The sequence below is a fragment of the Delphinapterus leucas genome, chromosome 3 (assembly GCF_059928025.1).
Source record: "Delphinapterus leucas isolate spDelLeu-1000000601 "Yukka" chromosome 3, BTC_Dleu_Yukka2, whole genome shotgun sequence".
NCBI lineage: Eukaryota > Metazoa > Chordata > Mammalia > Artiodactyla > Monodontidae > Delphinapterus > Delphinapterus leucas.
In genome coordinates, this window is record NC_143131.1 from 91,038,008 (window position 1) to 91,064,898 (window position 26,891).

The following is a 26,891-nucleotide window of genomic DNA, read 5'->3' on the forward strand; positions in this document are numbered from 1 at the left end:
AAGATTTAGAAAACATAAGAGAAGTTGAGGCAACCTTCTGACCACTTCTGACTGTACTTCTCTTATAATTAAGGTCATGGAAATATTTTTCTAGAGCAATGTTCCATAGTTTATTACTCAGCCTCCTGGAAGACAATCAGCAGTTGTGGCAGCTATGAAAGTAGTAGCTTTTTGACTCCACCTTCTATCACAGGGTTATGTTTCTGAACCCAGTGTTCCAGTCATCCTCAGCAATAATAGCTCCACTGATAGGTCAACTCTGTATTATGCTGGAATCATTCATCCTTACAGGCCTAGTCTGTTAATGCACTTCTCCAATCCTGACATGGAGTTTTGAAAGTACCCTGTATTAAATACCTTCCTGCTTAAAATACTTAGAATTGTTTCTATTTTTTTTGCACTGAATCCTACTGATACACATCCTAGATATTATTTTGGAAAATCTATTCACCATAACACAAGATGCAAAGTATTATAACTCTATAGAATGCTATAGCAAATAGACGAGGGGTTTTGAAACTAGAAAAAACAAGCTAGTTTAGTAGTTATGTATCCTTAAGCAAGTTATTTAACCTCTTTGTATCTAAGTTCATATACACACACACACACACATGAAATAGATATCAGTATACTAATCTTGTAGAGTTGTGAGAATTAAATGAGGCAACACAAGCAAAGTATCTATGTACTTAGTATCTAGCATTGAATGGTCACTCACTAAATAGAGTTCATTTCTTTCTGTCCCCATATGGGATGTCCTTTGGTGACTGAGGTGATTAGCAAAATAATTTTGGGGGAAATTCTCTTTAAAGGACTTTAAAAAGACCTTGTAGGAACACAAAGACTTGGCGCTGATTCACAAAGACAAGAGGAATATCTTTAAACTCAGCTCAAGAGCAAACAGACTTCTATTATGAGTACTACCAATTCATCCCAACTGGTGGCTCAGGGCCCAGATAATTTGTTAATTATCTCAACAAATATTTATTAAGCCTCAACATTTCTAGACACTACTTTACTCATTAAGATACAGTGGTAAATAAAAAGGTCCCTGACTTCCAGGAGCGTGCATTCTACTGGGAGAGACAGACATAAAATAAGTCAGTATATAATTTCAAATAATGAGAAGGATTATGAAAAAAGGCATTCTTCCTTTAGCTCTCTTTCCCTTACCTTTTCAGAAGTTTATTATGTTACTTGACTCATCCCGTCTCTCAGCTTCCTTTCATGGGAGGAAGGCCATAGGTTGGTGGAGATTATGCCAATAATGTCAAGATTCTCTTAGGTAGGCGAGTAGTTTCAGGATATGTGAAGAGTCTGGGGCCTGTTACTGTTTCATGGATGCCAGCAGAAAATAGATGATGCCTGGATTAGAGACAAAGGAGCATGTCAAAGCAGCATTAGCATGATGTTGGCACTTGTTTCTTATGCCCCCAAAATCCCATGGGGTCTAAGGGGAGGGGTCCAGGTGGCTGCCACATACTCAGTGGTTTTCTGTCACAGCCAAGGAATATTGAACTCGGGGAATTTACTGCTTTTATAGTGTTTGGTAAGCAATCCTACTCTTTGGGAGGAAGCTATTACTTGGTTGCTCAAGGTTGCTTGCTGCAAATCCAACCCTGAGAAATGACCCAAGTAAAGAGTAGTCTGGGCTCTGCATCCTTGGCATACCCAGAAATAATGTACAGAGATGCTCAGGACCCTTGGCAGATTGCTTTTCCCAACAGGTAGAGGGGAGAAAATAATTGAACCCTCCATCCTTTACAGTTCTGTGCAATCATAACTACAAAATTTTCTAAGGTCTTAGAAGTTAGAACTTTGTTTCTACTCCCTTCGAAACTTTCACCGTAGATGTGATATATTTAGGCAATTGAAGACCTCAGACAGATTACAGAAGAAGTTGACAGGGGATGAGATAGATTTTCCAGTTATTACCAAATATAACCTGAGGCTTCTGTATGGAAATACAGCCTCTCATCTCCAGAAGCATGGTGCTAGACCTCACACCTAGAAACCTCACCCCAGGCTCTTTTCCTATTCAAGCTATCATTGAGTGCCCATTTTAACAAACCTCCACTGCAAACATATATTTATGTGGGAGGGAAAAGGGCAGAATATGATATGTTCTCAGCCCTGAGCTCTCCTTGTATGGCCACTGCTCTTGAATCATGGTAGAAAGCGCCATTCATGGGTCATCCTCAGAGTCCACTTTCCTTGCGCTTTCAAGCCAGGGAGAGAAAATTGTAGACTTGCTCCATAATAAATCAATGTTGTCCAATTTATCTATGTGGACTCCACTCTCCACTTCCAATGGTGGTAATTTCAAATGTTCTCTACCCTATTCACCCCTTCATGGAACCCATTTTTCCATTTCCCAGAGAAAATGGAAGGCAACTGGGGAATGCTCTCCCAACATGTCATTTGTTACCTCTTGATTCCTACAGCAAATGCTGAAAAATAGCTATTATTATCTCAATGGGATACATTAGAAAATAGAGTTTTGGAGATTTTATGTAACTCTCCCAAAATGACAAAGGCTGTGTGTCCTGGAGAAGGAATCAGAAGAAATCTTTATGACATGGGACCTTACTCATGTAGGCTTTAGAAATGGGAAAATAAAACTTCCCTGGTTTTTTTTTTTGCTTTTTAGTGTTCCTGTAAGAGGCTCTAGCCTCCTGAGCCACAGAAATGTATGCACTACAGAGAATGTTTTCTTTCACTTTTCCTAGATACATTTCTCATACTATAAATATTATATCTGTAGCTGCTTGTTTTCCTAATGACAGAGCTAACTGCTCTGATCCAAAGGGTTAATAAAACCTCTCTTATCTTCCCCAAAGCAAAAAATTATATCCTGGGAAAGGCACCTAGGTTAGTTCTGAAGGTGCTGGGGAGACTGGAGTGTTATCTTTCTAGTTATTTAAATTTCAACTAGGAATGAAGACATTCCTAGGCCCTGGAGTTTGAAGGCATCTGGAGTAAGGAGGAGACCCTTCCAGGAGAGGAGGGGCACAGCTGCCTCCTTTACCTTTATAAGCAGAGAAAAATCATTTTCCCTTGTCCTTTGTCCACAGAGTATCTGGCCACTCATATAAGGAAATTTCCATTCTTTTTCATCACTTTGTTGTCCCAGGGGTAAGGCCTGGGGCAAACTGGGAGAGGGGAGCATGCAGTTCTTACTTACTGTGGGATAATAAGAAATTTGCCTCTGATCCAGAACACCTCATGTGCTCATTCAGGATAAAATGAATAAAGATGGATATTAAAAACCCACTACTAGACAATTCAGAGGAGGGATAAGAACCACAAATATTTCTAGACCATGAGATAAGTAGCTATAAAAAATACCTGACAATATTTGAAGAGATAGAGAGATAGTGTTTGAGTTTCCTTATGTGGAATGAGTAGGAGTTTGCTGGTGGACAAGGCAGCTGAAGGACATTCTAAACATAAAAACTTATACCAAGGATTTGAGGTACATATTTGTTCAAGTTTTTATAAAACTGACACTTTCTTCAAGGTAGTACTCTATTTGTTTGTCACAAATCTGTCATATTAATTTTATTAGAATAGGACAGTCTACTGCCATCTTCCAGAAAATAGTTCTAATAACTATACAAACTGACAATACCAGCAATATGTGTGGCACTTCTTGGAGATGTTCCATGTGCAGTCTGTACAACCATACACAGCAGCCCTGTCTGCCTAGCCCATTAGAGAGAGGTAAGTTGTTCAACATAACTGGAGTGAAGATTGTGTGTGAAAGTGCGATAGGAGATAAGCCTGGATAGAAAGGCAGAGGTCAGACTCCCAGGTATATAACCAAAAAAACCCCAAAACACTAATTTGAAAAGATACATGCACCCCAATATTCATAGCAGCATTATTTACAACAGTCAAGGTATGGAAGCAACCTAAGTGGTCATCAACAGATGAATGGATAAAGAAGATGTGGTATACATATACAATGGAAAACTATGCAACCATGAAAAAGAACGAAATTTTGTCATTTGCAGAAACATGGATGGACTTGGAGGGCATTATGCTAAGTGAAGTAAGTCAGACAGAGAAATTACTGTATGATATCATTCATATGTGTAATCTAAAGAATACAACATACTAGTGAATAAAACATAAAAGAAGCAGACACAGATATAGAGAGCAAACTAATGGTTATCAGGGGGAGGGGCAACATAGGGGTGGGAAAGTGGGAGGTACAAACTATTGGGTGTAAGACAGGCTCAAGGATGTATTGTACAACACAACAAATATAGCCAATATTTTGTAATAATTATAAATGTAAAGTAACCTTTAAAAATCATATATTTTTTTAAATTAAAGATAAAATTGCAGAGGTCAGAACTTGAAGGAACTTAGGGTACATACTAATGTGATTAGTATCAAATGTGAAGGTGCTGGGGAACTACTGAAGGATTTTTAGGCAATTGGGAAAGTTGTGACAGTAGGACAAGATAGTCAGGAGACCTGGTAAGAGATAGACCAGAAGAGAATGGGAGCGCCATGATAGAAAAGGATAGGAAAGAGGCTTCTTTGGTCTCAGGGAAGGGAGTGTCTTCCTTTCCAGAGTGGTTATCTCTACCAAGCTATTGGTCCCCATCACTGTATCTTCTTCTCTACTACCTTGATATATTACTGAACTCTTCTTTTTCCTGTGTCTTCAATCTCTCTCCACTTACTTCATCCCTACAGCCTTTAGCTGCCCCAATATATCAAATATTTGCTTCTGCTCACTCCTACTTTTTCACATGAGTATTTTCCCCTGAATTATACTGGCTTAATTCACTCTTCAGATTGGGAAAATCCTACCCTTCTAAGTAACAAGTGGCTGAGCAGCCCCTAAGCAACAGTGCAGTGGCTAACAGAGCCACAAGGATCACAACAAAAGCTTCTAGGTTGGTTTGCCACACTTAATGGCTGTGGCATCAGCCATTAAGGTGACCACAGGCTCAACTGGATTTAGACAATTTATTACTTGCACAGCAAAAACAATACCAGGATGGTGTCACCTCCCCACATCTCTAGTCCCACTGAAGGACACTGAACTGGAGGGACCCAGTGACAGAGACAGGAGTGATGGTTGATCTACTACTGAGAAGCCATCTCAACTATAGCCAGGCAGTTTCTAGACTTACACAGAAGCTTGCAGCTGTATTTGAAGGAAGATGGAGTTAGATGCAAAGTCCTAGGCTCAGCTGAAATGAGAGAGATGGATGAGAAATGGTTTTATGGCAGCTCCGCACAAGAAGTTTATCTCCCGCTGGTCAAAAAGGAATTGCAGGGCATTCCAGGAGGACTCTGGTCAGACTTGCCTGACTGGCCTACATAAAGCCATGTAAAGCCATGTGGTAGCAGAGCTGTCTCTCAGTAACTCCATCCCTGACCCTTCATGTATCCAAGAAAGAATTATTTTCAGGAGTTCAGGCCACCCATTAGATTACCTAATTAATTCTACTGATTAACTGCAGGGGCTTGAACCAAATAGTTTCTATGCTTCTTAGGCTACCTCAGATGAGAGTGACCATGACTCTGACTCCTAGCAGGATGATCAGACCCATTTGAAGGCTAAATTGCAAACAAGCTCCCAACCAGAGCCAAGCCAGCTAAGTACATCTCAGGTACCACCGATACAGACCTTAGAGAGCCACACAGCTTTCTCTCTAAGGTAGGAGATATATCACTCCACCTGCCGATTTATTAATATCAGTGCAGCAACAGGTGCTGGCATTTGAATATATTTTACCTTCATTGGCCAGCAGGAGGTCCAGAGAAATGTGATTGTCTATAACCACTTACATTAGAGAGTTCAGACTGGTTTTGTTAGGCAAGTATAGGCCTGATGTCCACATTAGAGGTAGTACCCTATTGGGGGCATAAACTGTATTAGGAGTGTTTAGTATCATTTATTGCAGCGAGTCAATTTTGTGTCCCTTGTGATGGACAAACCCCGTGGTTAAACCTAAATTATTCCTGCAAAGCAGCCTGCAGTGCTTTTGAGGAGAACAATCTGGCTATCACAGCCAATCAGCCTAGCCTTTACAGCAAGAACTGCTCCAGGTAAACTAGATTCTGCTAATAGGTTTATAGTGACTTCAGCAACAGCATTTTGCTGACATGGGGGTCAGGGTTTGACTTTTCAGTGTCCAAAGGAACATCTGTTAAGTGTTTGGCAGTAGGGTCAGGAGGGAGTGATAGATACAGCAATCAGTCAAATTCAGAGCATGAGCAATGGTCTGGGGAAAGCATAGAAGAGAATTTCTTTTTTTAAGCTGGTAAATAGAGAACACATGGGAATGAATAATCTCAGGCTAGGTGGAGCCATATTAACATCCAGAAAATTAATCTTGTTCTGTCATCGTGGGTGGAAGTCATCCATCTGAAAGGTCAACAGTCCTGAGTTTAAGATCTAAGGACTAAGGATCTATGTCCTAAGATCAAAGATCTAGGATCTAAGTTAAGAATCGGTATTCAGATACCAAAGCATCCTGAGATACCAGGCCAGGTGTCCTACAGGTAAGAGCCAAGAGAGGTTAATGAGTCTTCCCCCGACTCTTAACTTCCTGGGGTTTAGGGTGTCCCTTTTCCACCAGTTGTACTGTTGATTTCCTTCCAAAGCCACATGATTGGTATGACTGGTGTCTGCAGCACTCACTTCACTATTTTTCCAATCCTATAATTTCTAACCAGCGCCATTTGCTTGGATTTCTCCCTTAGTGGCTTTTTCCTTGTATAGCTTGTACCATCCTAGAACTTATCCCACCCCTGAGGTGTCGGCCTTGCCAGGACCACTTCAGAGTTGTCATCTCACACTCCTGATTACTATCTGATGCCCTCTAGTTCAAACAAATCTTATTAAGGTGTATAAAATACTTGCTGCTTCCTGCTTATCATATTCAATCGGCATACTGTTGTCATTATAAACAACCAAGACGAACCTGTGTGGTGTTTTGTGGAATGTCAAGATGATCAATATTTCTGTAGGCTATATTGAGGAGAACTGATGTGTCCCTGAGGCAATACTGTGGAGGTATACTTGTAATAGGGAAGAACAAATATGACTCCACATTTAATCTGTTTCTTTTACTTTAACCCTTGTATTCTGTTGCTTTTGCTACAAGTTAAGAATGTTGCCTATAGCCTGAAATATACAGGATAGCCCATTCTCAAGGCTCTGATCTTTAAGGGTATAACACTTTTCCATTCACATAGAGATAAAAAGTTGCAGAACAGAGAATAACATTTCTTGTTGGGGGTTTACAGGAACATTGCGACCTGACCTACCTGGACAGTTGTAAGAACAAAGGATTCTGACACCAAGAAGTTTGCAACAACTAACCACACCCCCTCCCCTTTTGGTATAAAAGAAGCCTGAATTCTAACGAGAAAGATGGTTCTTTGGGACACTAGTCCACCATCTTCTCAGTCTGCTGGCTTTCCAAATAAAGTTGCTATTCCTTGCTCCAATAACTTGTCTCTTGATTTATTGGCCTGTTGAGCGGTAAGCAGTTAGAGCCAGGATGCAGTAACATACTGTTGGCCCTGTTAGGTAAAAGCCAGCTGCTTCTGGTGGTTTTTATGAGTAAGTATAGAGAAGATAGCATTATCCATGTCAGTAGCTTTATACCAAGTGCCAGGTGCTGTGTTGATTTGTTTCAGTAAAAACACTGCACCTGGGGACAGTGGCCACAATTAGAATTACTGCCTGGTTAAGTTTATAATAGTCCACAGTCATTTGTCAAGATCCACTTTTGCACTGGCCAAACTGGTGAGTTAAATGAGAATGTGATAGGTATCAGCACCCCTGCTTTTTTTCAAGTCTTTTATGATGACATTGTAACAGGGAAGAACAAATGTGACTCCACATTTGATCTGTTTCTTTTACTTTAACATTTGTATTCTACTGCTTTTGCTACAAGTTAATCACTTAAGAGATTTTGCCTATAGCTTAAAGTATGCATAAGGGCCCATCTCTGGGAACCCAGCCTCCCATGCCAGAACTTAAGCTTAAATACTTTCGTTTAGCTCACAGGAAACATCCTGACCAGGCCCACCTGTAAATGGCTGCAGGAAAGAAGAAATTAACACATCCCCTCCAGAGTCTGCTGAAACCCAGAAATATTTGCAAAAACTTATCAGCTTTTTTTACTTTACCTCCTCACCTCTTCCTCTTTGCTCTATGAAAGAAACTAGCATCCAAACCCAGGCAAGATAGTTCACTGGGACACCAGTCCACCATCTTCTTGGTCTGCTGGCTTTCTGAGTAAAGTCACTATTCCTTGTCCCAACATACCGTCTCTTGATTCACTGTCCTGTCATGCGGCGAGCAGCATGAGCTTGTACCCAGTAACAACATTAATTGCTTTACTATCTTGGAAGAGAGTGAGATTTCTAGGCACATCCACTTAGCTCTTCCTATTATAATGGACTTCATCCTATGGATAAGAAAGCCAAAATGGGGATATGCTCAGTTCTAGAACTGAGAAAATAATCACACAGTTGGTGTGTGGATCAAGTGACCTACCAACCAACTGTGAGCTGGATATGAGCTAAGACTTCATCTATCTACTGACCAAGATAAACTCCAGCTTTGGTTGAAGCGTCACAGTGGTGTTTTGAGTCCCTAGGAATTAGCATCAGTTCAGATCTGATGTCTAGAAAACCTCAAAAGATCTCCATATATCCTTTTCTCCAATGTACTGCCACTCTAGTATATAGCCACACATTTTGGGGGGACAAGGTTGAGGGAACATTTACAACGTGTACTGTGGCAGTGGTGCAAGGTAATTCCTAAAGAGTACACAGACTCTCCTTCAATCAAGGGGTTCTGGGTCTGTGAATTGATATACGTCTAAAAACTGAGTGAGAGTCCACTGTGGTGACTCAGGTCAGATACTGGCTACCTGATTTAGAGCTTCTCTTGTTAATAAATATCAAGTAGTACTCTATTAGGTTGCCTATCTATTTTTTTCCTAGGGCATCTCTGTGGGCCAAGGCACTCTGATTGCCTGTACACACCTGTTGCCCTTTCATAAGGCAGATGTACCCACATTACCTTTGGTGGTCTGTGCTATTTTGGGATCCTGTCATCCCCATTGTTATCAGTGAGTGCACCTCAATAGTGGCAACTTCTATAGTCATACATGGCCTACAGAGGGAAACATTCACAGAGATTTTCAAAGACGCATGTCTTCCCCTCACTAATGTATTTCTCAATTCTTCATTGAAGGAGCATCTTCTGGGCCTTTGCATGGAACACAGCTGGGGGATGTGCATGCAGGTTACATATGATAAGTCCAGTGTAACGTTTCTGTAAACTTTTGGATTCCCTGTTCCACATCATGTCAGGGAAGCTCTGGCATTTCAACCTCACAAACTCTAGGCAGCTGAGGAGTCCAAGTTTCCATCAGCCAACGAAGTAAGCTCTAGCTGCATGAGCTAACACATATAATAAACACCATAACAATAAATTTGGCTCAGTATAGTATTACATTCCATCCTCCATGGTCTAACGCCCTCAGAATCCACTCCCACACGTTCTCCAGGTTTCTGCCTATATATTATCAAAGTCTTGTAGTTACTTTGGTGTGTAAGTTACTACTTCCTCCATCAGAGTATGCATCTATACCCCAGGAGCAGGCTGAAATTTGATCCTAGTTGTGAGTACACTGTAGGAGAGGGTGATTACTGTGGGTTTTGAGGAGAATGTGAATTTCCTCTCAAGGCATCTGCCCCAGGTGAGTTTTCAAGCAGAGGAAGCCTACCTCTTCAGAAACTGGAGGGCAACCTACTTCCACTAGTAAGAGAGGCTCAGAGTGACTTGGGGGTTCAAGACTGTCAGTTTCATCTGGGTCTAACCCACTCCAAGTTTTGGGATCCTATTATTTTACAGCACCCTAACTTTTACATGAGAAACTTGCACATCCATGAATTCAACAGAAGTTGTAATTCAGTAACGTGAAAATTAAAATTTTGTGTTTTGATTTTCAGTAGTATCATTTTGTTGCTACAATCAATAAGAGCTTCCTTTAGAATTGTATGGAGTCTGTCTCTCTGGTTCTCATACCATAACTTGGAACTGTGCTTGTCATTTCTCTTTTTAAGCAATCAAGGTGTGGGTGGTGGTGGTGGGATGAATTGGGAGATTGGGATTGACATATATACACTAATACGTATAAAATAGATAACTAATAAGAACCTGCTGTATAAAAAAATAAACTACAATTAAAAAAAATACTAGGGATGTGATGTACAACATGATGATGATAGTTTATATTGCTGTATAATATATAGGAAAATTGTTAAGAGAGCAGGTCCTAAAAGTGCTCATTGTAAGAAAAAACTTTTTTTCTTTTTATTGTATCTATATGAGATGATGGATGAGAACTAAACTTATTGTGGTAATCATTTTATAATATATGCAAAGCAAACCATCATGCTGTATACCTTAAACTTATTCAGTGGTGTATGTCAATTATTTCTCAATAAAACTGTAAAAACTTTTAAAAAAAAAAGCATTCAAAGGAACTCAAAAGAATACATCTCACACCATAGTCCTTATAGTTACCTTACAGCCGTAACTGTACAGTGTAGCTGCCACTTGGGGCTCCAAGGAACTTGGTAGTTTACCACAATCAGCCACAGATGACTGGTTAATTGGGATGCCCCATGTACTATGAATTATTAGCATCTTAACTCACTTTGGCAAGGAACTCAGCACTGAGCTCAAGCCCAAAGGCCCAATCAAACCAAACTCCTAATCCTATCTTTGCAGGTCTATCTCTTGGGACTACAAATAAAGTTTAATAAAAAGAATTATTAACTATAACAAGGTTTTGGAATAATGAGAGATTCACTAGTAAGAGAACCCTAGAGAATATAGAAAGAGCAGCTTTAAGGAGCTAACCTTATAACTAACCCTTGGACTAGGAGATAGAGGTCGCAAAGAAGAGCTCCCCCAGCCCTTCCCAGGGCTAAGATCCAAAAATTACTGGAGAGGGCACAGCCTGGCTCACTGAATGGCAGAGAAATCACTGTGGTGCCACGCCTTGTGAAAAATCGGCCCTCTGGAACTGGCTGCAGATCTTGCCTCCAGGGTGCCCAGAAAGCTATACACGAGGTAGTGTCTATGTTTAGCCTCCCTACTACAAAATCACTAGACTTGGGGACGTGGGAAGAAACCGCTGGCCCCTGAGCAGCATAGGAGCTCGGCCCTGGAGCAAGCCAGGTATGCTGCAAGAGCCTGCCTACCAAGGCACCAAAACCAGGTAGCAAAATACTTTTCTTCCTGTAATGTCTCTTCAACATCCTCTACGGACAAAGCTTCAGCCCCTGCTGGCAAAGGAAAACTTACTTTAAAAGGCCCAGATCCATTTTCACAGTGCAGTCAAAAAGGGTGAATCTGGAGTTGAGAGGCAATAAATCAATAACCGGCACAAGCAGGCTCCCCTCACAGACTTTTGTAGCCAGACGTCTACACCTGTCTGGAGGGTCCTTCGGCAGGCTCCTTTCCCTCAGGTTTCCCCAGACGTCACCAAAAGCCGCGGAGGAAAAGATGAGTCTGAACAGAATTCGCAGCCCCCTTCTCCTCACCGAGTTTCCATCCAAGGCACCCCAGGCCTGGGACCTCAAGGACAGGAAACCTGGGCAGTGAAAAGGAAGTGGGGAGAAAGCGCAGCAGAACTGGACTGCTGGCGCCCCAGGGTCTCTCAGGGCCTCAACTTGATCAATACCGCCTCCCAGGTCACAAAAGCAGTCTGAGGTCTTCCCATCGCTGGGGGCTCCGGCAGGCCGACGCGGGGCGGGCCCTGCGAGTGGTGCGTTGTGATTGGGCGCCGGGGAGCCCGCCCCCTCATCCCGGAGCGTCGGGAGGAGGCGGGGCCCGCCGCCTGCTCAGCTCCGTGGCTGCCGGCGCCTATTGACCCAACGGCCACTGCACCGCTGCTGTCTCCTCCTGCTCGTGGCGGGCGGTGCAGGAGCGCCGAGTGGCGCTGGAGAACCGGCGTTTCTCCGCCGCTGCCGCCGCCATCTCCGCATTTGCGGGGCGGGAGGGAGGGAGGGGACTCGCGGCTGCAGCTGGAGCGGGCTTCTCTCCGGGGAAGGTCCTCTCCTTGCTCTCCTTTTCCTCCTCCGCGCGCCGCCGCCGCCCGCCCCCTGCGCCCTCCGAGCGCAGCCCGGGTCCGAGAGCTGAGCGAAAAGGGCGGTGGGGGGCGGGAGGCGCCGGCGGGCGGACGCGCGCTCGGAGGAAACTCCTGCCGAACCCGTGCGTCCCCGCGCCCAGGGTGCACCCCGGCCCGGCCTCAGCGGCGGCGGCGGCAGCAGGAAGGGGTTCAGTCGGGGGAGGCGGGGGCGGTGCCACGGGGGCGGGCCCGGCTGTCCCGGCGCTAAGTTGTGGGGCCCGGCTCCTCCCAATCTGATTTCTTTCCCCACGGCTCCTCGGACCCAGTTCCGCGCCGCCGACCCTAGAGCCGCCGAGCCCGCACCTCCTGGGTGAAGAGGACACGCCTGCCCTGGTCGAGAAAACTTTTCCTGCCGACTTGGTCGGGCGACGGTGGCAGGAAGTCCAGACAGCGACCTTTCCTCCGCCTGCTCCGCGCGCCCTGCCGGGTGCCGGCGCTGAACTCGAGATCTAGTTTGAGCGGGCCCCTTCCGGGCTGCAGGCGAATCCCGCCTCAGGAGGGACGCCCGGCCCCAGGGAGGGCGGTGGGCCGGGGCGAAGGCCAAGGGCGCGTGGTGGCGCCGGAGATAAGGTGCGGAGCGCCGCCCGGACCCGCATCCGCAGCGGAGAGCGCGGAGAGCACAAGCCCAGGAGCAGGGAGCCTCCGGCGGCCGCTTCCAGGAGTCCACAGTCCGCCTCTTCCTCCGGGTGAGGACAGTGCCCTGGCCCCGAGTCTATCGAGGAAAAATGAAGTTAAGCCGCCAGTTCACCGTGTTTGGCAGCGCTATCTTTTGTGTGGTGATCTTTTCGCTCTACCTGATGCTGGACCGGGGTCACTTAGACTACCCCAAGAGCCCGCGCCGCGAGGGCTCCTTTCCCCAGGTAAGGAACGAGGAAGTGGGGACACGGGGCTCCGAGAGGGTAGGGGTGGGGGCCCGTAGTTACCCGCTGCTCCGCGACCTCTCCCTCCCGCCGAGGCTCCGCGCTCCGGCAGGGCGAGGCCAAACTGGAGGAGGCTTGGATCCTCCTCCAGCCTGGTCTCCGCAGCCACCTCATCCCGGGCGCGCGGAGTTAACAAAGTACCAGGCGGCGTGCGGTGGCCGGATCGCGCTCAGGGGAGGTGGCCGTGTTTCCGCACTTCGCACCCGGGCTTGTTGGGGTGGTCACCTGCTGGCCAGTGAACCGGCGCGGCGTGAGGCGCTCCCTCGCCGGCGCAGCGCCCACTGACAGCTGTTGGTGAGCCCCTAGGCCCACACAGGGTTAAGTTGCACTTACCCCCTGCGCGCACCCAGTCGCGGGAATGGATCAAACAAACCCCATCTGGGTGTTACATTTATTTATTTATTTAAACTGCACTGTTGATTGAGGAAAAAAAGTTTATTCCGTGTTGCAGACCTCTAAGGTATGAATCTGTGGGGTTGATTTTAGTGTCGTCATTCTTCAGCTATTACATGGGGTTTGTTTGGAGCGGATGAGGGAGCCTAGTGGGGAAGCGCTTGTTATACTCCAGCCTGTAGCTATGGGGCGCTCAGTCCCGAGGCAGCGGTCAAATTGTCAAACGAGTTGGGAAAACGACCTGTCTTAAGTCTTTTATCTCAAGTTACTAAAAATAAGCAAACGGAGACAATCGGTTCTGTTTGGGAGGATATACCGCGTGTGCGATTTGTTTCAAGTTATTTGCCAATGACCTGTACGATCCAGAAATTTTAGTAAAACTGGGTATTGGGTAGTATCCCCTGTAATGAATGAACCGAAGAACTCAAAACCCTGACAAGCTGATTTATCAACTACTTCATTCAAGGGTAGAGAAACGTAGGACGTGAACAAGTTGGTGTTTTTTTGTTTGTTTGTTTTCCTTTTGTGTGACAGTGTAAATGACCAAAGAATATTCTTGCCTTTTGTTCTTGTGAAACGCTAGGACAAAAGGCTTGAGTTTAATGAAATTAGACTACTAATTTTACCTGAATTATTATGAAAGTGAAAAAAAGACCCCTTTGTGGATGGTGTCATCAACACAGAGCATTCAAAATGCTTTCCAGACGAGAGATATTAAAAATCTGGTTGTAAACAGATGTATCAAAAAATTTAAAAGCTTCTGCTTTTAGGTAGTATTATAGAGAAAATAGTTTAGAGTTTGTCCAGTGCTTGTTGATGAGATTGGATAAAACAGTTAAAAAAAAGGCACGGGAGGGAGGAAGGGTAAACTCTCTGAAGCCAGAGCAAAAGGAGGAATTCTAAGCCTTTTTAAAATATGTTGTACAATTTTGGGGCTTAACTTACCGTGATTTTCCCCCCAGTAATCCTATTTTTTCGAATTTTCTCCATTACAGGAAAAACCATAAAAACTGATAGATTTTACTTAAAGTGTTATCTTGAGTAATGTCCTTTGGCTTTGGCTTAATGAACACTTCTCAATGATTTATGCACACATCTGGGGCTGGGGTTCTCTGGCAACCTTGACATTTTACTGTTTCTAAAGAAGTGAGTGAGTCATTTGGTTACTGGGACGTCTTAGGCGAAGTTAATTCCAATATTTTAATATCCAGCCCTAGTCCTTGTCAAGGGGCTGAAGTTCTGCTTACAACATAAAGCATTTAATGGAAAGTGACAGTGGTTGCTGGAAGAGAAGGCCCTGCGTATATTCTGTTTTGTGTGCAAGGGGAGAGGGTTGGGAAGGTGGAACGTTTTATACTTAAGTTTGCCTTTCTCAGATTTTCAGTACTGGCTTTTCGGTGCAAAAGGCACCTTTGCTGATTTAGTTTTGGAGAGCCACTGAATCCCCACGCAGGTGGACTGGATAAATGCTGTATAAGCCTAACTCTTGTATGTCTGATATCAGCCTGTGTGTCTTAGTCTTACATGGTAAACTGCATTCACACAATCACCACCCAGTAGGTGAGGAAACTTAGGCACAGAGAGAGTAACTTGTCCAGAGTCACACAGCTAAGAGCTGAGATTTCAACAGGCAGCCTTTGGAGTCTGAGCTCTCAGCCATTATGCTGTACTGCCCCCTTTAGTAATCCTTTGCCTACTGTTTAGTCCCCCAACTTGCTTGTGGAAAATAGAGCATAATGCTCTGCAGCTCCTTAGCTTATGACTTTTTTTTTTTAAAAGAAGTTTTTATTATGAAGCCCTAATGAATGTGCTGCTTTTTTTTTAAGCCTTTTTTAAAAAAATTAAGTGTTTGATTTTGAGATAATTGCAGATTCACATGCACGTATAAGTAATAATACAGAGATCACATGTATCCTTTACCAGTTTCCCCCAGTGGTACCATCTTGCAAAACTATAATATAGTATCACACCTTGGATATTTATATATTGATACAGTCAATATACAGAATATTTCCATCACCACAAGTACCCCTTACATTGCCCTTTTATAGCCACAACCATTTTCCTCCTGTCCCTGTTCCCTTCTAGCCCCTGGCAATTACTCACCTGTTCTCAATTTCTGTAATTTTGTCATTTCAAGAATGACAAGTGAAATCATGTAGTGTGCAACCTTTGGGGATTGGCTTTTTTCACTCAGTCTAAATCTCTGCAGAGGCATCCAGGTTGTTACATGTTTGTTCCTTATTATTTTTTGCTGATGTTATTATCTTTTCATTTTTCTTTTGTTCCTTATTATTGCTGAGTAGTATTCCATAGATAGAGCACAGTTTGTTTAACCATTCACCCATTGAAGGACATCTGGGTAGTTTCCAACTTGGGGCAGTTTATTTCAAATAAAACTGCTATGAACGTTATAAACATTCACATAAGCCCTCATTTCTCTGAAAAATGCCCAGGAGTACAATTGCTCGGTCATAGGGTACAGGCATACCTCAGAGATATTGCAGGTTCAGTTCCAGACCACCGAATGTGCTCCTTTTTATGAAACGTTTAACGGTTGAGATTTATATCTCTCCCAGAATGTCTTCTAGCTCACTTGAGAGCTAAACATTATAATGCAAACCATTATGCAGCATAGCATCCTAGCATTTGAGTTGATTTTTATTTTTTCACTCCTAACTCCTATGTAAATCTTAATCTGATGAGAACACCAAGCATAGCAAAGCTAGGTTGCACTAAATTATATTTCTTTGATGAGTTTGGGTATTGAATTCCTTAGTTTTAATAGAGCCAAGCTAGTCAGTCACTATAAATCATTTTGGGTGTCTAGTAGAATGATTTCTCTAGAAAGGGATTGATTTCCTCCGAATTGTCCATTTTAGTTCCTTCCAGTTAACATGGAACCTTACATGGTCCATCATGTAAACAAGATATGTTTTAAAACCGTCTTCAGTTGAGAGCAGTCTATTTGCTGTTATTCTGGCTTTCTTTCTTTTTGCCTCCTCCCCAAGTGTGTTTTCCACCACTTGGCCAGACTCTGGGGTGGAAGTGGGCCCAACTCTGGGTGCTCTAGGTTCTCCCACCCTGGAGCAGCTGCCTGCCTCTGAGATAATCCTTGGAAGGCTTTCCCCTGTGCTTCTGGGAGGAATTCCTTTGAGGCCTTGAGGCAACAGGTGGCTTTGTCTGTTTTAGCTTGTGTGTATTTTAGGGTTAATAAATCTCAGCTAGAAAAATTAATAAAAATTCCACTGTGAATGAGAGGCTGGCCAGGGCCTAATGCCCTGAAGGTGCTTTGAGCTAATGTAAGAATTCGAGCAGATGGAAAGGAGAAACATTGTTAAGGTCTTCCTGAAATTCTTCATCACTTCCTACAAGCGATTTCACAAGTTGCTTACTATCCACTTTGTGTATAAGAGGATGGCTTGTTAATGTCTTATGTTTGAATCTGCAGAATTAATGACTCAGGTTTTGTATAACAAATGATCGATCTTTAAATAACTAGTATAGCATATGGTCATAGAGATTCATATTAACCCTTGAAAGTTCAGAGATCGGGACTGATGGAGAATGTGAAAGTGAAGTTCAGATTTTATCTTGGTGCCCAGAAAACATTTATCAAGTGAGAAAGTGTGAATGTCTTTAAGTATTTGATTGAAAGACGTTGGTAGGTGGGGACTTTTATGTCTTTTTTTTTTGACTTTTACTGTGAAAATATAATACACATATAAAAACATGCTTAAACACTTTACATCTCTAGTACTTTCTTAAGTGTTCAACACAGTATATGTTTAATTAAAGTTGACCTCAGTCCCCCAGTTGTTTTTTCTTGCTTTTAAAAATCTGTAAATCTTAAGAATAATAAATAGAAAAATACGATTTTTCCTGCTTCTCCACACTCCAGTGCACTCTGTTTATAAACAATAGCTCTTGTTGGGGTTTGTGCAGGTGTGTAGAAGGAAGTTTGTTTCATTCCTTGGGGTACACTGTTTGAGAGCTGTGACTTTTGGGAAGTGATGGAACTTTGACCTTGACCGTGGTGACAACCAGGGATTTAGGAGAAATGAGTGCAAGAACATGAAAGCCCCTGAAAAGGGCTGTTTTCCTCCACCCCCTCCGGAGTGGAGTCCAGCAGTCCTTCAGAACTCCTCCTGCCAGCATGTTTCACTAAGACTCAAGAGTCTTCCTATACACGAACTAGGACAGACAGTCATGACTGCATCTGGTCTGAAGGCTTAAGTTTATTATTTTTTAAATTGAATTGAATGTGTTATTCCCAGACCAGCACTGCTGTCAGGACCTAAACAAATACTTTTGCTTGGGAGATGTTGCAATCCTGTTTATCTGAAGGGGATTTTCTCTGTGACTCATTAATTAGCATTAAAGGATATCTGGGCTGTGGGCAAAACATTGACTAAAATTACCACTTTTATTTGTTGTTTTTTATTTTGAGTCAGCTATTGCTTTTGGTGATAGCTGTTTAAACTTTGGCCTTTTTTGACAGACTGGACTAAGTGTTGAGATTGTCCTAGAAAGAGTAGTTCAGTAGCTGCTTCTGATTCCCTGTTTTTACTCTTAGTTTTTTGAGTCCAGCAGTCTTAGTTTTCCCTTGTTGTTCCCTCACTTCCATGGAGATCTGTAAGAAAATGGGAGGATATTCAACAGCTGGGATATAATCTCTGGTTGCTGGATTATAAAGGCCTCATTGCGTTTTTGGCCCCTTCCGTCCTGGTGGTCATATTCCTGGTAGATCAGCTTTTATAGTATATGTGGAAGAGAGGAGGAGGAACTCTGAAGAGCAAATTTTGCTTCTTTTCACAGTTGTGATTAGTAAGTTGATCAGGAGAGGAAGTGTAGACCATTTTAGCTAAAAGGGGTTTCTGTTTCAGTTATAGGTGTTACACCAAAGCTGCTAATTTTAAGGTTGAAACTGTGTTTAGGTTCAAACAAGTTTGAGGGACGATTGTTCTGAAATGGAGTTGAGACCTAGTGCTTGAGTATTGCTGAATTTGCCTTGTGATAGGGAGGAAGTAAATGATTTGATTTGAGTACACTCAGTCTCTTGAGGTTACAATGTAGCTTTTCTGTGAGACAGTGTATTTAAGGTAATGCTATTTGTATTGCAATACTTCTGTGCAGACCAGTGCATAGTAGGTATCTAGTAAATATTTCATGTTAAATTTGTAAATTTAACACGTTATATCTAAAGAAAAGATCAACCTTGAAGAAAGCTAGTTTAAACGTGTACATCTCTACCTTTGGCTGCCTCACAAACTCTTTGCTACTGACATTTGGGGCTGGATTCTTTGATGTGGGGGGCTGTCCTGTGCATCACAGGATGTTTAGCAGCATCCCCGGTCTCTACCCAGTATATGCCAGAAACACCTTTCCCCAACTTGTAGCAACCAAAAGTGTCTCCGCACATTGCTGTATGTCCCCCGGGGGAAAAAAAAATCAACCCTGTTGAAAACCACTTTGGCTGCAGTCTAGCCAAAGGCCTATTCTTTATACCCATAAGCACTTTGTTAGCACTTTGCATTTTAGGAAGGAGTGATCAAAAGGCTTAATTCTTTTTTTTTTTTTAATTGAAGTATAGTAGAGTTACAGTGTTGTGTTAGTTTCTGGTGTACAGCAGAGTGATTCATTTATATATGTGTATGTGTGTGTGTGTGTGTGTGTGTATATATGTCTTCTTTTACATATGCTTTTCCATTATGGCTTATTATGGGATATTGAATATACTTCCCTGTGCTATCTAATAGGACCATGTTGTTTATCCATTCTATATATAATAGTTTGCATCTGCTAGTCCCAAACTCCCAGTCCAACCCTTCCCCCCTCCCCCTTGGCAACCACAAGTCTGTTCTCTATGTTTGTAAGTCTGTTTCTGTTTTGTAGATAAGTTCATTTGTGTCATATTTTAGATTCCACATATATCGTATGGTATTTGTTTTTCTCTTTGTGACTCACCTTATTTAGTAGGATAATCTCTAGGTCTATCCATGTAGCTGCAAATGGCATTATTTCATTCTTTTTTTATTTCTGGGTAATAGTCGTGTGTGTGTGTGTGTGTGTGTGTGTGTGTGTGTGTGTGTGTATGCCATATCCTCTTTGTCCATTCATCTTTAGATGGACATTTAGTTTGTTTCCCTGTCTTGGCTATTGTAAATAGTGCTGCTGTGAGCATAGGGGTGCATGTATCTTTTTGAATTATATTATAGTTTTGTCTGGATAAATGCCCAGGAGTGGGATTGCAGGATCATATGGCAACTCTATTTTTAGTTTTTTGAGGAACGTCCATACTGTTCTCCATAGTGGCTGCACCAATTTGCATTCTCACTAACAGCGTAGGAGGAGGGTTCCCTTTTCTCCACACCCTCTCCAGCATTTGTTATTTGTAGACTTTTTAATGATGGCCATTTTGACTGGTGTGAGGTGGTATCTCACTGTAGTTTTGATTTGCATTTCTCTAAGAATTAGAGATGTCGAGCATCTTTTCATGTGCCTATTGACCATCTGTATGTCTTCTTTGGAGAAATGTCTGTTTATGTCTTCTGCCCATTTTTTGACTGGGTTGTTTGTTTTTTGAGTTGTTTGAGCTGTTTTTATATTTTGGAAGTTAAGCCCTTGTCAGTCACATTGTTTGCAAATAATTTCTCTCAGTTCATAGGTTGTCTTTTTGTTTTGTTTATGGTTTCCTTTGCTGTGCAAAAATTTATAAATTTCATTAGGTCCCATTTGTTTATTTTTGCTTTTATTTCTATTGCTTTGGGAGACTGACCTAAGAAAACACTGGTACGATTTATGTCAGAGACTGTTTTGCCTATGTTCTCTTTGAGGAGTTTTATGGTGTCATGTCTTGCATTTAAGTCAAAAGGCTTAATGCTAATACTCAAGGATAACTAGCATTTTTTTGATGACTGAAATGTATCCTTTCACTAGATGCCCCAAATTCACTTATATTTTTAGGATTCTACATTGTAGTATGTTATAGAAAATACAGGGGTGGATTATGTTCATATGGAAGTTAAAAATGGAAGATTATTGTAATGAAACTTAATTTAAAAAAAATTGGACCATGCTTATTATTCTGAGAAAAGCATTTGGTCAAGTGATAGTAAATAGACCACGTTTTACTTTCCGCAAGCTTAGAGTTTAGCAGTAGTCTAGATTTATTCCCCTTGCCTTTTAGCACAGGAAAATAAGATATATTGATTAGTAATAAGGTAGTATGGAAGGCATACGCAAAAATAATTTGAGTTGTCTAAAGCTTTCTCAGGCAAGATATTTACTTTCTTCAGTGTATTACTTATTTTATTTCTGCTAATTCTGATGATTCTGGTTACTGCATTTTGTATTCCTTTTTGAGATTAGAAAAAGCAGGGAAAGAAACTGGAAAATAAAGTGGATGGAGACTTCCTTCCTGTTCATTTCATTTGGCTCTAAACAGCCTTTTTAGAGAAAGGGGGTGGAGGTAGGGGTAGGAAAAGAATGAAATTCTGGGCAAATATTCTCCTTCCTTCCCTTTTGTCCGAAGGCCTGTGGTCTTGAACTTTGCTGAAGTCAGCTAACTGTGGGCCCAGCCTGGCCTGACACCTGTTTATGTAGGGCCACAAGCTAAGAATGATTCTTACATTTTAAAATGGTTAAATATGTCATGACATGGTTACACTCATTCCTCTGTGAATCGAATCATCTCTGGCTGCTTTTGTGTTACAAGGGCAGAGTTGAGAGGTTGCGACAGAAAGCGTAGCCCACAAAGCCTAAAATATTTACTGTTTGACCCTTTGCAGAAAAAGTTTGCCAACCCTTGGTTTAAACCGTATTTATCTGTTATTAACATTGGAGGCAAATAGTGTGGTTAGATCTGTTGAAGCAGAGGTGGGTTAATTAAAAACAAAGTTCTCGTAAACTGGTTATTAGGTAAGCATTACTCAAACTTAGTTTGTGTTTTGAGAGTGTGGTTTAAAACTTGTGTTGTCTTTGTGTTTCATAGATTTCCAACGGTCCTTGGGGAACTTCTGTGCTAGAGCACGGGCATGCTTGACATGTTTAATTTGTTTCCCTTCTATCACCTGAAGATTTCTCACTCTGGGACCGATCTGGGACAGAGGGTTCTAGGGCATGAGCTAAGCAAAATTGATCCATAGTCTTGAGATTGCAAACCATGACTTTATTGTGTCTTGGATTTGCTGTAATTCACAGATGGGCTGAATTCAGAGCCTAATCTGACTGCTTGGGTTGGTTAGTACCGTGGAAGGAGAGCCCAGGTCCTTCTGCAAAAGGTATCTTCTGCAAAAACCATAGATCTAGGCCGGAACTTGGCAGTCGTCTCTGGGACCCCGATGACTGCTCAGCTTGAAGGCAAAGAACTGACTACCAGGGTGTCTGCAGGGGCACTGTGCTACTCTGGTTATCCAAGAGTAATTAATTCCTGCTAATTTTGATCCTTCTTCATGCTTCTTAATGATTATGTGTGACTTTCATCATTCCTGTGGCACAGGCCACCATCCCGTTTGTGTCCTCAAAGACTTTACTGTCACCATTAAAATGTAGTGCACTTCCTCTGAACAAAATGAGTGTAATGCGTCTCATTGACTGCAACTTTTAAGTGGTTTTTTTTCATTTTCAAATATATGCATGTGTGCATTTTTCACATGTAAGTGGATTTCTGCACTGCCTTCCTTTGCAGGTAGTTGCCTTCAGAAGTCCAGCAAAATCATATGCTTTTTGCAAAGGCAGAGCAGGTCCCGAATGAGACGTGATCCTACCAGTGAACATTATTGTCCTGAATCAGGAGTCTGGAGAGCCGGGAAACTTGCCAATTTTTTTTTTTTTTCTCCTAAGTACATGTTTCTTCCAGGTCTGATGGTGTTTAGTTTTGTAATGGGAAGCTCTTCCTCTTCAGGATGAAGCTGTACATTGGGCCTGAAGGTGTACTTTGCAGCTTTACCCTCTTTTCCCTCCTGCAGGTGTGGAGGAATCTGGAATTTATTGGTCTTGGCCTTTGTGGCAACATTTTTACCTGTGGAGCATTAGAGGATGGAAGCCTGACAGTCTGAATCATTCTCAGAATTATTTTCTACATAAAAGAAGTCCTGAATTTCTGTTTTTAGAATCAGTGAGGTAGTCATTCTCTTAGCAGTCATCAGTTCCCCAGAAAAGTCATAATAGGAAAGAGTCATAGAATTTTTGGAGGGCCCTTCCAAGGTTAGGTAATTTAGTCTTTGATTTTTCAGATAAGGACACAGACGTGTAAACTGGACCTCAGCAGTTTTGTTTTGGTTTTTTGGCTTAGGTCCCATAACTAGCCATAGCATACCTGGGACATGCTTGCTGTCCTGTAATTCAATGATCTTTCGTTGTACTACAGCCAGCATATATTTGATGACTCACTATGCGTTAGGTACTATGGAAATTGTGATAGACATTCCAGATATATTATTTGCTTTTTGATAGAGCTTCTTAGTTATTTGAGGAGACACAACTGCCATTTCTGAAACAATTAGAGACAGTTGAGTGTTATTTAGTTATTCTTCAGAAGAGTTAATTTTAAAAAGTTAGAACAGTGCCTGGCATGTAGCAAATGCTCAATAAATGCTAACTATTACCAATGAACAGAGGTTTATATAGTATCTATTATGTATAAGGCATTGTTGTAGGTTCTGGGTATAAAGGAACTAAGAATAAAACAAGAGTCCATGATCTTAATTTATATTCTTAATATAAGGGCAAAGGCCTTAAAGAGAATTCAGAACTAAGTTCGTGTAATGGCCTAGCTCCAACTGACCAAAGGACATGGGACAGAAGCTAGGCTTTTCTGATTGGGTAGGACTTTGAAAGGAGAAAAGACATTCCTAGTGTGAAGTACAATGCTTCCGCAGGCTCGGAGCCTGGCACAATGAGAAGAGGTAAGGAGGTTGGTTTGATTTATAATATTTGGAGCTTATAAAGAGTAATTGGGAAAACTCAGCAGGTAGTTTGGGATCAGATTGTGAATTTTCCTGAGAGCCAGTGGGAGGAGTTATGAGTTGGATGGTGGTGAACCATTCGAAGTTATTGGGTATGTCAGGAAGCTGCTTGAGAAAACCAATGTTGGAGAATTAATTTCATAGAAAATTTTAGACCTGGAAGGGAGCTAAGAGAATATTAAATCTAAATTATTCCGGTAGCAGGTGTGTAGGAAGACTCAGAAGCAGGAAGGCAGCTGAGAATCTGTTTGAGGTAATACAGACATAAGGCAGTAAATCCCTGTACCAGTATTGAATTGGCTGGAATCAAGAGGAAGAGGGAAAATGTGGAGACATTTTGTAAGAAGAAGTATCGGGCTTTCTAACAGATTTGATAAAGGGTAATGATGGGTGGCTTGAGTAAAAAAGGTTCTCCCACCTTTTTCCTTTGGGGCATTTGGAGACTGCTTGTACTGCTTGCAGAAGGGGCTAGTTGGAAGGACAAGCTAGTTTGGGAAGCCAAGTTCAGTTTCGTTTATGATGAGGTGGATGTGAGTGGAAATAGCCAAGTGGGCTGGAGTGCCAGAGTGAGAGATCGGGGAAGGGAGATGCTGATCTGGTATCATCAGCACAGTCGAGAATGAATGAGCTCACATGGGGCCTTGTGAGAAGACAGCAGAGAGCCAAGTAACATTTCTTATAGCCAAAAGCTATGCGTCTTAGATTAAGATTACTGTGTAGCAGATGTTAATAAAATGCAGCAGCTTGTATTCAGATTGTCAGAGACCAGTTCATTGGTCAGCATACCTCAGAAAAGGTAAGGCTATCATAAGGAAGGATCACAAAGAAGGATTTCAGTAGGAAATGAAAAAAGGCCCATTTCACCTTTGGCCCAAATTATGGGACTAAATTATTTTTTCTAGGTTATAAGAACAAAAAATAGATTACTCTATGTGTGTGTGCATGTGGGGGGGGGTGTGTGCACGCGCGTGCGTGCGTGTGTGTATGTTGGGGGTGGGGGAGGGAGAGGGAGGAAGAGAGAGATTTATTAAAGACCAAAAGGCAGCACTCTAAGCAGGGGCCTCATAGCTCAAGGTTGTTCTGAAGATCAAAGAGATTTCTGAGGATACCCCCAGACTGCCTGTTGTTTATAGCAAAGAGTAGCCTGTCCCATTTGAACGGTGGCTAGCCTCATGTCCCTCACCCCAGAACTGAAGAAGAACTCTTTGTCCCCAGACCAATTAGTGAAAATTTGTAGGGCCAAATGACAACACTCAAGATGCAAGATATTGGGCTGGCCAAAAATTTCGTTTGGGTTTTTCCATAAGATGTTACGGAAAAACTCGGACGGACTTTTTGGCCAACCCTGATACTTCTTGTGACTTTCAGGGGAGATCTAACCAATAACTGTTTAAAAGAAAAAAAATTTGAAGAACCCAAGAAATTAATATCTTTAACTCATCTCTGATAGCTGATAGTATGATATTTAGAAGTTTGCTATTTTACATTATTTTATGTTGCATTGTGCCTTACTATTGCTTTTGTTGCGTCTGTGGTATTTATCATGCTCCTCCTTGCCCTTGTAGATCAATTGGTTCAGACCGATTTTTTTAAAAATTTATTTTATTGAAGTATAGTTGATTTACAGTGTTGTGTTAATTTCTGCTGTACAGCAAAGTGATTCAGTTATACATATATATACACATTCTTTTTCATATTCTTTTCCATTTTGGCTTATCACAGGACGTTGAATATAGTTCCCTGTGCTATACAGTAGGACCTTGTTGTTTATCCATTCTGTATATAATAGTTTGCATCTGCTAATCCCAAACGCCCAACCCATTCCCTCCTCCTCCCCTTCGGCAACCACAAGCCTGTTCTCCATCAGACTGATTTTTACAAAGTCACTAGGAAAGGATTTGTAAAACTTTAGAATATTTGATGCTTGGAAAGAAAAGTAAGGAAATTCAGAATTTATAATAATTCAGGTGGGACTTGCCTAAACACCTGTCTCTTGTCTGTAAGGAATAGAGGGGCTTATTCAGGAAATGAATAGTATAAACAAGACTGAAGGTAGGCTGATTATCTACTTAATACAATCCTGCCTTCAGAGATTCCCCAGAACTATTTCTGTATGAAAAACCGTCTTAGACATGCCAATTGCATTTATTTTAATAGGCTAACACTGTTCAGGTTGATTTGTTTTTTCCATTTTTGACAGTTACTTTCTTTTCACATTAAAATTGTGTTCCTCAAAATTACTGTGTAAAATTATAATATGTCGATAGAACTTTTATTAGCAGATCCTAAAATATAATATATGTCATTCCTTCATGGAGAATGAGTTAGGTAGTATAAATGGATTGTGCATAATAACCCTTGTGTACAAAGACAGGCATATGTCAAAAAATATAAGATAGATTAACAACATAGACCAGAAGTCTCTGATCAGATGAATGCATGACAGTATGATCCTGGTTCCTTGGGAATTGTTGCAGTCTGAAAGTGTATCCCATGAACTTTTATGCATGTTCTTGGGTGGGATACATTGTTGACATATTATCTCAGAGTACTATGTGTAAGGATAGAAATTCCATTAAAATATAAAATATGTTTTAGAAGAAAAATTAGTATGATTTTTTAAAAAGTTACAAAACTATAAAGAAAAGTAATGTCCCATGGAAGAGTTTGCAAAGTGCTGAATTAAAGAATTCTATTAGTCAACACCTAATTTGCTTAGTGCCACTTAATTGCAGTTATTAACTATATTTGAAAGTAATAAAACTGTACTGTATGAAAATATTTTATAACGTAAACATTTTGTGCTGCCTGCAAGGCCTTGTTCTCATAATCATTTTTAAAAAGATAACCTGTTTTGCAGAATTTCACTTTATACAGTGGCTCGGTGCCTAAAATGTGGCCTCAACAGGAGGTGGTTCCTGTGCAGCTGCACTGGGCTGCTGTGGATGGGGATGATAGGGTTCCAATTCCCGTAAACATCTGGAAACCCATAGGGTGGAAGGAGAGCTGTGTCCTGGAGCCCACAGAAAGCTGCCAGCAATTGGAATCCTGACCGTACTTTGGAGGTGGTGAGAGAATGGGATTACAAAGATGGGGAGAACCACTGTGGTCTGTTGTTTTTCTGGGTCAGGGCTGGGATCCTCTGTAGTGATTCCAGCAGCTACAGAGTGGTTACCCACATGCAGCCAGGAGGAGTCTTTTGGGTTCCCTGAAGGAAGCAAGGGATGGTGAACTTGGAGTCCCAGCTCTTCCCTTCACAGTCACTTGGCACTCTATTCATATACCTACATCCAAGTAGCCTTTGTTACTGTCACACCTAGGCAGGTGTGAGATTTATGAATGATGATTTCCAGGGCAAAGAGTGCCTTGGCTCTTGTGTTTTGGCAGGGTATTATGTAATTAAGTATTCTTTGTGC

General features: G+C 42.0%; 1 protein-coding gene across 2 annotated transcripts in view; it reads left to right on the forward strand.

The window, feature by feature from the left end:
- Nucleotides 1-12,375: 12,375 nt before the first annotated feature.
- MAN2A1 (mannosidase alpha class 2A member 1) overlaps nt 12,376-26,891 on the forward strand; it is a 161,462-nt gene continuing 146,946 nt past the window's right edge. Inside the window, exon 1 of one of the 2 annotated variants that reach the window (XM_089909170.1) lies at nt 12,376-13,054. In XM_089909170.1, the coding sequence (XP_089765296.1) occupies nt 12,920-13,054 (135 nt within the window). In that variant the 5' untranslated portion in view covers nt 12,376-12,919. The remainder of the gene's footprint in view (nt 13,055-26,891) is intronic. The other variant, XM_022591499.3, reaches the window with a different exon arrangement.